Below are 14,137 nucleotides of genomic sequence, written 5' to 3' on the forward strand. Positions count from 1 at the left end.
AATTGCCATTATTTCAATGACATCGTTAGCCGAAGTAACTGAAATGCGAAGACTTGATTCTATGTAATGCATGGGAATTAATTTCTCTCATATGAACTATCATACATTATGTCAAGAAAGATATGTACATTCTTACATTGTTCTTTCTACACAGGATGTGGTTTTAAATCCAGATGCCTGACAAAACATGTACTTAGCACCTGAGTCTTGAACAGTAAACATATATTATTCAATATATATAGTATAATAAATATGCAGAATGGGTATTATTAAAAGAATTATAGAATGGGTATAGCCAGTGTGTTGGGAATACAGTTTATTCAAATCTATGTATGGTATCATGTAGAAAATTTGAGTCTTGATAATTTCTGTTGGTGAAGGAAAATGAAGAAGGAAGGAAGATGTTTAAATAATGAAGAAGTTTACAAAGACAAAGCCTAAGGATGTTGAAGAATATTGCTGAAATGGTTGATCGTTCAAAGAAGCTGCAACTATTATCTGGGCAAATTACAAATATGTAATTCAGGGATGAATCTAAAACATGACTTATATGCAAACTAATTTATCATGTAAAATTATTAACATATGATGAAGCTAAGAACTACAAAAAAGAAATGTAGTAATTACATGCAATTAAATTAATTAAACATTAATTACATTAATTAAACATTAATGTGATTTCTTAAAATTATTTATTTATTGTTTTTAAATATTTTTAGATTGTTATTAATTTCTTTTAAAAAATGTAATAGTACTCATGAGATTTTTTTGTTTCAGTTCATTGATTAATTTTTATACTATTTCATGAGGTAATTTGAATCTCCCTTCTCACATAAGATATATAGGAAATTGAACTTTTGTTGCTTGCTTAAAATTTGTTGTGGCAAGGTTTGATTGTATAGTGAAGGCTATAAAATAATAAAAATACTTTTTTAATGTATCAAATGTTAGAAAAGGAGACAGGTACCCATAGAAGGAAAAAGTAATTAATTTTTGTGGAAAATTATTGATTTTTTTTTAGCATATCGTGCAGCCAGTTTGAAGGAGGGGGAATAGGTCATAAATTCTTACTATATTGAAATCAAGTAAATTATATATTTCTGAAGTCATTCTTCATAGATGCAAAAGTAAAGCTACCATACTTAATGAAATTTTTGGTTAAGAAAAGGAGGGTGTTTGAACAAGACTCCACAACTGAATTGCATACTCTTGAATGGCTGCTAGCAAATTCATTGTTGAAATTAAAGGATTAACTTAGGATAGATCTTCAGGGCACAACAATTTTAGTTACACAATGTGTTTTAGTAAAAGTATCTGAAATTTACAATTATTTAGTGTTAATGCTCAATTTTACTAAATTTGCTAGAATATCGATGTGTTCAGGGTATTAGATTTTCCTTTGTAGAGAAAAAATATTAATTTAAATAAATTATCATTAATTAAACTAACAAATTACTTGAAAGCATTAAATAATTAACTTTATGTAATATATTCTTACAAATTTAGTTCAGCAAACTAATGATCAGGAATTTTTAATTTTTTTACTTATTTGAATAATTAAGTATACTTCATTTGCGAAAAGTAAATTTATTTTATATTTTTAAGTAGTTGAAAACATTAATTATTATTCAAATCGCTATAAGCTTTTAAGATCACGTTATTTCTTTAATTCTTAGAATTATCTATTGTACATTATAATATCAACATCATCAACAGGATGGAAATGCAAACTAAATAAAATGAAATATATTTAATGGATGTATTTATAGTAACTGTATTACCTTAATGGATTTGTATATAACAATACTTTGATTAGCATATCACAAAGCTCATTTTTCTCCTCGAAACTATGAGTATTTTTTTTTTTTCAGTCTAATTTATTTGTAAATAAATGACTTTGAGAAAATGGATTTAAAATAGATGTTTCAACAATTAATGTGATAAGTAAGTTCAGAATATGTGCTGATTGACAAACTAATTTTTCTGTGAAATAGTTAACTTTATTGTTTATTTTAACAGAAGGCTAAATCTTCTGTTTAAGGGTAAAGATAAAAAATACTGCTATGAGTAACACATTTAAAAAAAAAAAAAAAAAAAAAAGTGAAAAACTATATTTAATTGAATTACTGTAACATTTGTGAAGCCACAAAATTGTGTTTTTTGGTTTAAATTATTGATATCAGCATAGTTTTAACTGAATGTATCATTTCATGCATTTTTCAGAAATAATTAGGTACTCTGAACCATTCTGTCTCCGTTTGATTTGTTACTAGATATTACTTTGTTACTATTTGTTACTTGATTTCAATAAATGTTCTGCAAAATTTCTTTGACTAAAATATATTTTAAGGAATGCTCATATATGATTGGGAGCGAGACCACATGATATTTCAGTCATTTTGTTTGAAAAACTGTCCAATCAACAGGTGATTGGGTAGTTTTTGTGATGCTGTTGAATACTGGGTGATTAAAAAGTAGCAGAAAAAGTAAAAATTCAGTTATTGAAAAATTATAGGCATTGACACAATGTAATTTTCATAGAAATGTACAGTGAGATATGGGATTATTTTTAGTTATGAAAAATTTTATTACCTAAATAGTTAAATTTTTCACATATAAGTTGCATTGTAATAATTGCAGAATTGCCATTTTGTACTGGGTGTGTGACGATTATTTAGGATTGTCCTAAAAATGTATCCTTACAAAATGCAACATATATAAGGCCTGATTTTGAGAAATATCACGTATTTGCAAATTGAATCTAGCAACAGAAGAAAAATAATGTGAACTAGCTGTCAAATGTATTGTCGACTGATGAGAAGTGCTTTTCATTTTAATATGAGTGTTACTACCATCTTTGAGTATTAAAGAAGCCTCTTGCAAATTTGGAGACTATTGCATCAACCTAAGTAGCAGCATTATCTTTAAGGGCATTCATTACAAGTCTTTTACCGTATATACCCGCATATAAGTCGAGATATTTTGGACAAAAAAAAAAAAAAAAAGACTTCAAAGTGGTGGGTCGACTTATACGCGGGGCCATAAAAAATTAAAAGAATCGGAAATTCAAAAATTTCTTTATATAATGCAGTTGTTTTCTTCCCGCACTCAAATTGGACGACTTAATCAAATAAGTCACTTCTTGAAGTAATTTCATGACTTAAATTATGTGAAGAACTAATCACAGAGTTTCATACTTTAACTAGAGTAAGTTTTGATTAAACCAAAGAATTTTCTGCCCCCGAACAACCAATCAATATCGAGCAATAAAAAAGTTTCGCCAACACGCCAAGAAAAGAGAAATGAATATAATAGATTTTACGTACGTATAAGTCTTTATAATAGTTATTGTTCATTCATGAAATACTTTTGTTAACAGGCATACACGTTAAAATTTAAAAGTAATCTAGTAGTAAATAACAATACAGAGTTCGAGACTGAAAATATGTATGATGACGAGCCAATGACGACAGAAGAGTTCTGTGAAATGTTTGGCGAATCTGAACATGAATCGGATGTTGAAGGATTTGGATTTTGTTTATTTACCAAGGTATTTTTTATCGTATATTTACTTTTTTTTTTCTCAGATGATTTTGAATAAATGTAGTACTTAAAAAAGTTTTTTCGAAGTTTCTCGATCGATTTCGGAAGCGGGGGGTCGACTTATACGCAGGTTTCTTATTTTCTACGAATTCTTTATGTCAAAGTGGGGGGGGGGGTCGACTTATACGCGGGTATATATGGTAAATTTCACAGTGATGCATTATGAGATCATTTTATCATAGTCAAGCATTACGCAGTGCTATTTAAGAAGTGGTACATTTTCTCGTTGCAAGGGAGACAAGTATTCCATAATGCAACAGTCATAGTGATCTAGCATAGTTTCTAACCAGCACCTGCTGCAGTCATCATTTGTTGTTGATTGCATCCTTACTCGCTGTTTCCCAGAGAAAAATGGCATTATGTGTAGTGACATTTTTCAATGGGATCTTTAAAGTTGTAAGTATGCAATAGTTGGCCAAGAATTTTGGCTATATTGAAAGAAGTTGTTTGCTTTCATGATGACAGGAATTAATAGCTGAACTCTCTTTGATACTTTGGAAAATGTTATGCTGCATCTGATGTCCATTTGCATGAATAACAGCCACACTGAACATTTTAGCCCTAGTTATAATACGAACTTCTGGAAAAAAAAAAAAAAAAATTCCCCTGTGTTACTGCACATTTCAGTAAGAAACCATGTCATGCTACTGTCTGTATTTTGCAAATTATTGAATTTTTACTATTTCTGTTACTTTTGATCACCTGATGGTTTTTCCCTTCCCTCTTTCAGTTTTCATTCATAGCATGCTTGGTAGATCACAAATTTTTCATTAAATTGAAAAAGTTATTGCTGTTTTCCCGCTTCTTTATTATTATTATTGTTTTTTTATCTCACAAGCATGTTTTTTCTGTATTATTGATAAAAAATGCAACTTTTATTATTCCAGCACAAAGAGAGTGGATCACTCAAATACACGTTTGTCATCTCAGTTAGAATGCAATCCAGGTATGCTTTTAAACAAACTAAGATAGCTATTCATTCTTTAGGAATGAAAACTTTTATGAATGATTTTTCTCAGTTTTATGAAATCTGTATGAATTTTACTTTTTATAATCAAAATTCTTAAAATAGTATTAAAGTCAAATCTATGTTTTCAAAAATCCAGTTTGCATTAGAATCATTTTCTCCTTTTTAGATTCTGAATTGTGCATTTACAGTTTTAATAATTTTAAGATCACCTTAGCTTCAAAAATTCTGATTTACATTTTCATCATGATTTTTCAGAAAATATAATGTTATTGTTATATTGTTAATATAACCTTAATGATAAAATCATGTGATTTTAGAAATTTTATCACTTTAATGTTTTGAATGTTTAATGCTTTAAGTATCACATTTAGTGATTTTTTAAAATTCAGGTTTAATATTTGAAGGAAGTAATAAATGTTTTTAGCATAATTTTTCTAATTTCTATTTAACAAAGAGAGGAGGAGCTAAATAACAAAAACAAAATAAAAGGTACAATAGATATCTTGAAATAAATTGCATTTGTATAATTTTTCATTTTCTAATGGTATTTATTTCCTTTTGTAACTGTATACTAAAATATTTTGATTTGTGGCAATTCTTTCAGTAAAATATAAAATTCATTTAATTACTTTTTTCCTCTTTACATCTAAATTTTACCTTTATATGCTATCAATGCCATTTGCTATTTGAGATTAATTTAAGGGGGGGGAAAAATCTTCTCGGTTTTTATTTTCTTAAATTCATTCACTTGAATTTCATATGTGAAGAACAGTTAAGTTCTTCGCATACGAAATTCAAGTAAGTGAAGTTTATCAGCTAAGTTTTAAGATTTATATGTAGATATGAGAAGTTTTGAATATTAGGTAACTGACAATGTTGCTGGTATATAATTTTATGAAATTTATTTTAAGATATTTTTATAAGCTTGTGGTGATGGCGATAAGGAGCGCGCCTTGCGCCCTCCGATAAGTGTGGCAACCCTAGAGGAGAAGTTTTCTTACGAGTAGCGAGCAGAGCGAAACAGGCAGGCTGTCGGGGAGTATGCGCGATGTTCCTAAATAAAGTTTAATTTTTATTGTGCACTATGTCTTGTTAATATTTATATTAATGCAGTAAGAACATAATCTGTGATATGGAATTTGAGGATTGGTGGTAAAAACATAACCGGAAATTTCCATAATGGTAACCCGGACTGTGTTAAATCGTATGAACAGTTCTCAAGCACTTTCGGTTTTGACTACAAGCCATCACTCAAGATCTCCAAACCAGAAGTAATGGATTACATCGGTTTTCATCCTCCGAATCACAGATGAGTACTAATTATAGATCATTTTATAATTCTGTTTTCTACTTATCATTTAATTTCATTTTCTTTAGTTAAATTTTTGCTTTTATTTTGGCTTAAAAACCTTGCACAATGTCTGATGTTCATGCCGTCCAAATTCCGGTTTATAACCGATCAGACCCATCTTTATGGTTTATTATGTGTGAAAGTACTTTTGCTCTTGCCACCCCCAAACCTATCACAGAATCCATTACTAAATATAATTATGTAGTTTCTCATCTTCCTCCAGATATTGCATCACTAGTACGGGATTTACTTATGAAACCAGACCCTATTGATCCATATGCAAAGCTTAAAACTGAGTTAATAAATCGTTCAGGAGAATCTTCTCAGCAAGAAATTCGCCAATTATTATCTGGAGAAGAATTAGGTTCTCGAAAACCTTCCGATTTGCTTAGAAATATGAAACGTCGAGCAGAATCTTTAAATGTTCCTGATAACTTAATGTTAGAATTATTCCTTCAACGTTTGCCTTCGACTGTTCAGTCTATTTTGGCAGCGGTTTCCAATTTAACTGTAGATAAAGCTGCAGAAATTGCCGACAGAATTTTAGAAGTAAATCCAACCCCAGGGACTTGTGCCGTTTCTCGCACAGTCGATCAGTCTCTTGAGGATAAATTATTTAAACAAATAGAAATATTAAACAAACGTATTGATCGCATTTCTCTTTCTTGTGGTCGCTCGCCAAATCTCGGAGATCGCAATAAGGAAAGAAGCAATTCCAAAAGGAGAGATTATTCTGTTTGCTGGTATCATAGACGTTTTGGGAAAAAGTGTGGAGATGACAAATGTACAAAACCTTGTTCATGGCAGGGAAACGAAACCAGCAAAGAATAGAGGCGACTTATTCTTTGCCTCAAGTTTCACGTCGCCTGTTCGTTCGTGACCGTAGAACAAACCTTTCATTCTTGGTCGATACCGGCTCTGACGTGTCCTTACTTCCAGCAAATAATTCTCAAAAACGGAATTCGTCCCAACAAACACTTTTCGCTGCTAATTCTTCTACTATTCATATTTATGGTCAAAAAACACTTTCTTTGGATTTCAAATTAAGACGACAGTTTACATGGACTTTTCTTATAGCAAATGTTAGTACACCCATTCTTGGAGCAGATTTTCCCCATTTCTTTGAATTGGTCCCTGATCTCAGAAACAAATGTCTCAAAGATTTAAAAATGCATTTTAAAACCGTCGGTTGCGTGAAAAATGCAAGCATTTATTCAGTAAAAACTGTATTTAGTGATACACCATATCACAAAATTTTAAAAGAATTTCCTTCAGTTACTAGATTACCAGATCCTAACCAACCTGTTAAACACAACACCGTTCATTATATCATAACTAAAGGTCCACCTGTGGTTGCAAAACCTCGTCGGTTAGCTCCAGATCGCTTAAAAATAGCAAAACAAGAATTTCAAACTATGATGCTATTGGGGCATTTGAGACCTTCGAGCAGCAATTATGCATCCCCACTTCACATGGTTCCAAAAAAGGGAAGTCTGGAATGGAGACCTGTAGGAGATTATCGAGCATTGAACGCTCAAACAATAAAAGACAAATACCCTATTCCATGCTTAGCCGATTTTACTGCTGCATTGCACGGTACTAAAATTTTTAGTCATGTCGACCTGATTAAGGCATACCATCAAATACCAATTAACCCAGCCGACATCCACAAAACCGCCATATGCACACCATTTGGTTTATTCGAAAGTACCCGTATGCAATTCGGCTTATCCAATGCATCCGCGACTTTTCAACGTTTTATAGATGAAGTCACGCGGGATTTAGAAGGTGTTTACACTTTTGTCGATGACTTGCTCATAGCCTCTAAAGATTCTGAGGAACATTGCAGGCATTTGAAAGCTTTATTTTCCAAACTTCAGGAATATGGACTTTGCATAAATGTTTCAAAATGCACCTTTGGTCAAACATCTATTGATTTCTTAGGTTTTCACCTTAGTGAAAACGGAATTGAACCTCTTCCTGACAAAGTCAAATGTATTTTAGATTTTCCTCAACCTACCACTCTCACTCAGCTTCGCCGATTTTTAGGCATGTTTAACTTTTATAGATGTTTCATACCTAAAGCAGCACATATTCTTTCTCCTTTAATAAAATTGTTAGAAGGCTATATTAATAAAAAGAAATCTCGTTCTCGTGTTCAGGATTCATCCCCACAATTAAATTGGAACGAGAATGCTGAACAAGCCTTTATTGCTGCCAAAAATGCCATTGCTCAGGCTACCCTTTTGAGACACCCTATTCCCGGAGCCCAGCTAAGCATCTGGGTAGATGCCTCAGACGTCGCAATCGGCGGCACACTTATGCAGTTGTCTCAACAAACATGGGAACCTATAGCATTTTTCTCTATGAAACTCAGTAAAAGTCAACAGAAATGGTCCGCGTATGATAGGGAATTATTTTCTATTTATTCTGCAATTAAAAAATTCCGACACATGTTAGAGGGCAGAAATTTTATAATTTATACGGATCAAAAACCGTTAATATACGCTTTTAAACAGAACCCTCATAAATGTTCACCTCGACAATTGCGCCATTTAGATTTTATTTCTCAGTACTCTACTGATATTAGGCATGTGCAAGGTTCAAAAAACGTCGTTGCTGACGCTCTTTCAAGAATCGAAATTGATTCCATAACAAAATCTCCATTTTTGGATTTTAAATAATTTTCGGAAGCTCAAAGGCATGATCCGGAGGTACAAGACCTTCTCAAAAACAACACATCATCTTTGAAACTGGAATTTAAACCGTGCCAATATTCTGATGGTAATATTCTTTGTGACATATCAACAGACATTCCTCGTCCATTTGTTCCAAATTCCTTTCGTAGACTCATCTTTAATCATCTGCATAATCTGTCACATCCAGGAATTGCAGCTACTACGAAGCTTATTTGTTCTCGTTATGTATGGCCCGATATGAAATGTCATATCAAAAATTGGGTGAAATCCTGTGAATCTTGCCAAAAATCGAAAATTACTAGGCATACTAAAGCACCACTGGGCACATTCTCTCTTCCTGATGCACGTTTTTCAGAAATCCATATGGATATTGTTGGACCGTTACCTCCATCAGAAGGCAACGTGTACCTTTTGACTCTAATAGATAGATTCTCCAGATGGCCTGAAGCCATTCCCATCCCGGATATGAAAACGGAAACCATTTGCAGAGCCATCTTCAACTGTTGGATATCTCGTTTTGGCTGCCCATCGATCATAACAACAGACCAAGGTTCTCAAATGAGATCCGCACTTTTTGCAGAATTCACGCGCATTTTGGGTACGAACAGAATCACAACAACAGCCTATCATCCAATGTCAAACGGCATTGTTGAACGATTTCATCGACATTTAAAATCTTCTCTCAAGGCTCACGAGACCAATAACTGGACTGAAACACTACCAGTTGTTATGCTTGGTATTCGGACAGCCGTAAAGGAAGATCTACAGTCATCTTGTGCTGAACTGGTGTACGGCACAACTCTCAAGCTGCCTAGTGATATGATAACGTCATCTAAGATATCTCCGTATGACATACAATTTATCACGAATCTTAGGCATAGAATGCAACAGTTGAATCCAATAGCAACATCTGCATATTGCCAAGAAAAATGTTACGTAAGTGCTACCTTAAAGTCGTGTACGCATGTATACTTACGTGTCGATCGAGTAAAGCCAAGGTCCACATAAAGTTCTTTCTAGAACGGACAAAACTTTCACAATTGATATTAACGGTCTGAAATCTACTGTGTCTATAGACCGTGTGAAACCAGCCTATTTGCTTTCGGACTCTAATTTGCCTGAACTGAAAACAAATAAAGACTTAAAGACAGTTCAGCAGAATAAATCTGCAAACGAACTCTCTAAGACACAAACTGTCACCAGATCGGGAAGACATGTTCGCTTCCCTAAGAAACTTGCTTCTTACATAACAATTTAAAACATTTTTTTTAAATTCATATCTTAACATATTTTTTGTTATTTCATTTTTATTATATGTGTCAATACCTTGTTATATATTGAATTGCATTTTGATCTTTTCTAATTTTATATTCTAATTTTGTAATCATGTAAAAATACCCGACAGTACGGATACTCTGAGATAATTTCATAACCTATGTCGTTCCTTTGAATAGCCATTAAAGGAACTGGGGGGAAACTCTGTGGTGATGGCGATAAGGAGCGCGCCTTGCGCCCTCCGATAAGTGTGGCAACCCTAGAGGGGAAGTTTTCTTACGAGTAGCGAGCAGAGCGAAACAGGCAGGCTGTTGGGGAGTATGCGCGATGTTCCTAAATAAAGTTTAATTTTTATTGTGCACTATGTCTTGTTAATATTTATATTAATTGCAGTATTGCAGTAAGAACATAATCTGTGATATGGAATTTGAGGATTGGTGGTAAAAACATAACAGGAAATCACCATAAGCTATAATAAGTTTATCCATTGAAATAATTTATTTTGAAAACAGAAAATAAAAGTAAAAAAAAAAAAAAAAAAAAAAAAAAAAAAAAAAAAAAAAAGAAAGGTTGTTTCAGATTTTAAATTACATCTAAAGAGGCATTTTTTTTGTGTGTTAGTTTTATGTATTAATTACCATGTTCTTCGCACTTAAACCATAAAATTCAGTTCAACAGCAATATAGCAAAATAATTTTAAATTGAGCATATTTCATGAATTTCCGATACACAGTCTCGCACGCTGGAGATAAAAATGTTTTTTCTGTACAACGTTGCCATTGCTTGCTTTGAAATCCTTGAGTCTAATAATCAAAAATTTGTTAAAGCTTTACAAAACATGAAATTGATAATACAACAAATTCCAAATTTTAAATTTGGGCTTCAAGGTGTTCATATTTGGTGTAGGATTACATCATTCAAAATTTAATGGCTCTAGGTACCGTTGTTTTATCACAATGCAAGAAATATACATACATTTATGATGCAGATTCTTCATTATTAAATTTCTTCAAATATAATACAAGGCAATAATATTTAGTGGAAACATTTGAAAAGTGAAACAGACATTCAGAGTGATTTGACGCAAAATCGCAAAACGAAAACAATAGTCTCTGAGGGACTAAGCAATAGAATTGAGAAGTACCTTTGCAAGAAACAATTCTCGACAAATAAAAATCAATATTTTAAGCATTACTGTTTGCTTATGAACTAGCAAAGTTATTAAACTCTAATACTATTATGTCAGTAAGAGTGAACTTCAGAATAGTTCTAGAATAGAATATGACACTTCTCTGTAGAAAAAGGATAAAGTCTATTAACGAATTTCGTAGCAGTAATAAAATTGCATATGTTTTCAAGATTTTTTTTTTTTTTTTGGTCTATGTATTTTAGAAATAACAAAATTAATAAAATTAAAAGAAAAAATCGGAACTTAAAAGATAGATTATAATTTCTTCCCTATGAAGTTCCTAGCCATTTCTTTCTTAATCAAAGTCGTAACCAAAAAGGAGTATGCGTAAAATTAAAAGAAACTTCAACTATGTATACAGACCTGAAAATAATACAAATTAGAACAATAAGCAAAAACTATGTATTAATGTTTGGTTGATGCTTCAAAAAAAAACCTGTCAAGAAAAAACGCAGGTTCATCTCTTTGCTTTTTTTTTTTTTTTTTTTTTTTAAAGATTAGTTTTAAGAATTCTTTCTCGACTTTCTTAAGAGTATTTTAGAAATACATGTATAAATAATCTATGCATATATTTCAAACAATTGTTGAAAGAAATTTATACTTATATTCGCATGTGCATAATATAAAGGCTATCATATTTATTTGTACTCGTACTGATGTGATTTCATATCTCATTAATTAAAAATTATATTTGTGATATTTTATTTTGTTATTATATTACCTATGTTTTTATAGTAATGATTTGAATGACCCTAAAGTGTGACTTTTTGTAAAGTTAAATTAAAGACTACTAAAAGGTGCTACGGTTAAAATTATAGAATATAATCAGTTAAGCTCTATCTTATCTAATGTTTAATCTATCTGAAGTTTTTAATATGCTTATTTTAATAAGGATTTTAGTAGTTTTAAGGTATCTTTATATTAATCCATAGATTTACCACATATGTTAATGTTTTAAATGATATGGATTTTGTTAATCAATTCATAATAAGATAATCATTATATTTTCATTTAAATATAAACATATAATATATCCTCTTATGGCAACCACCTCCTTGTGGATTACTGCCTCTGAAAAAGAATATTTCTGGAAAACATCTGTACTAAGCACTGTCTGTATAGAGTGAACCACCTCCTTAGAAGATCAAATTGCTTGGCGCTGTGGTTGGTCATTATACAGAAGGTTCATTGTATTATTAATAACTTTAAACATATCTTTTATTTTTGTGTTTTGCGATATTGCTAAGAAAAAGTTTCTAATTTCAGTGAGTGCTAATTTTTCTATAACCATTTCACTATGTCTCACTGTATGCTTTGCTCTTTAAGAGTTATATTTTTGTCATAAATTCTTAAAAAGGAAAAAGTCTTAATGCCAGTAATTTTTCAGGAGCTGATGACAATAATTTAAATTCAATATTTTATGAACATCTGACTCGTTCGCTGCAGCATTCCTTGTATGGTGATATAGCACTTGGAAGATGGGGTGCTGTAGCCCAAGGTGATTGCTTTGTTCTTGCGTCAGATAATCTAAATTGTCTGGTGCATGTTATCGAATTGGGAAATGGGCTTGTTACTTTTCAAGTCCGAGGCTTAGAATTCCGAGGTAAGATTTACACATAAGTTTCAGGTTCATAGAACTAGTTTTATTTTTCAATGTGTTTAAGAAATGATTTGACATCAATATAGCATGTTAGGATACTAAAAAAATATAAAAAAATAATAAAAAAAAAAGAGTTGTATTTGATAAGAAGTTAACTTGGAATTTAACTAACTTAAATCAAAGGTGAAAGACAGATCAGGGATTTGGGAAAGACTCGCAGGTGCAAGGTAGGTTTACAGCAGAAACGTTCTTAATTTAATGCTTAAAGTGTATATTAGACCTGTTTTAACCTATTGCAGCAAACCTCTTACAACATTTAGTCAAGAGGTTGTAGAGTCCAGGTGGGTTAACTTCTGTCTGGATACTGGAGTAGCAGGAAACTACACAGAAGAAGAGTTCAAACCCTTTATTAATTCTTTAAAATTTACAATGCGTCAACTCAACGCTAACAAACTTCACCTCTACTTGAGCACTAACTGAAAGTCAAATAATTGAAAATTAAAAGTTTAAATGTTTAACAAGTGATAAACTAACTTACAGGGCTCAGCGAAATCCCGAACTTCAACCCCCTTCTATGCTAGTGACAGCAAGGCAATGCAATTAAGCCACTTGAACCAGTAATAAGCAAACGTACCTATGACAGAGACGGCAGCTAGAGCCTAACTCTCCCATTCTCCTACCAAAACTCGGCTTTTAACTACTTCCTTCAACATAAAAAATTTGCATGCGTTCACATGCGCTACAACATTTAACTATTCTGGCTCTGACAATTAGAGGAATGAAGGCTTATAGATAAGTCTGAATTTAAAATGTTAGCTGAAATAAATATAAATCCCTACAAGGTAATGAATAAGCTGGAAGTTGCTCAAAATAAAATCCCGAGACTGATTACTGGTGCAGTAAAAACGACTCAAATCCAGTCTATGTGATTGCTTACCAATAATAGACTGACAGAAGAAATTTTTGAGGAAAAAGCCTTGTGTCTTTTTGAAAAATACAGGTAACACCTACTGAAAAAAATATGATTAAAAAAAAAAAAAAAAACGCTTTCTGTCAGGTTTTTTTTTTCAGAGATTCCTGACCATTAAAGAGAGATTTGGCACCTGCTACTGCTGAAATTTTTCCAAACCAAATGGACACTCAGTGTGATGGTTGTTCCGAAGACAGAATCCAATTGATCCATTTTCTCTATAAGAAAATAACAAGCGGAGTTGAAACCATTGGAGACTATGCGTACTAATTATCCCGATCAGAACTGTTGCCTATATGTACTGATGGATACCGACTTTCACAAGATTGAAGTGCTGGAGCTGGTGTCTTCTCTGACTTTGTTTGCATTCTATTTGTCCATTGTTTACTTCACCATACCATTTGATGGATAAGTGCAGGCCATTAGTTTGGCATCTCAATAACTGATTTCTAGGTGTGAGAATTCTGATAATGCTGTTAC

General features: G+C 32.0%; 1 protein-coding gene across 3 annotated transcripts in view; it reads left to right on the forward strand.

The window, feature by feature from the left end:
• pcx (pecanex) overlaps positions 1 to 14,137 on the forward strand; it is a 267,343-nt gene that overhangs the window by 181,872 nt on the left and 71,334 nt on the right. For all 3 annotated transcript variants that reach the window (XM_085814871.1, XM_085814873.1, XM_085814872.1), the window contains 2 exons: positions 4,491 to 4,549; positions 12,475 to 12,690. In XM_085814871.1, coding sequence (XP_085670997.1) covers positions 4,491 to 4,549; positions 12,475 to 12,690 — 275 coding nt within the window. The remainder of the gene's footprint in view (positions 1 to 4,490; positions 4,550 to 12,474; positions 12,691 to 14,137) is intronic.

Source organism: Stegodyphus dumicola, chromosome 4, assembly GCF_044657685.1.
Source record: "Stegodyphus dumicola isolate Sdum_Otavi_A_Nest chromosome 4, ASM4465768v1".
In the NCBI taxonomy this organism is placed as follows: domain Eukaryota; kingdom Metazoa; phylum Arthropoda; class Arachnida; order Araneae; family Eresidae; genus Stegodyphus; species Stegodyphus dumicola.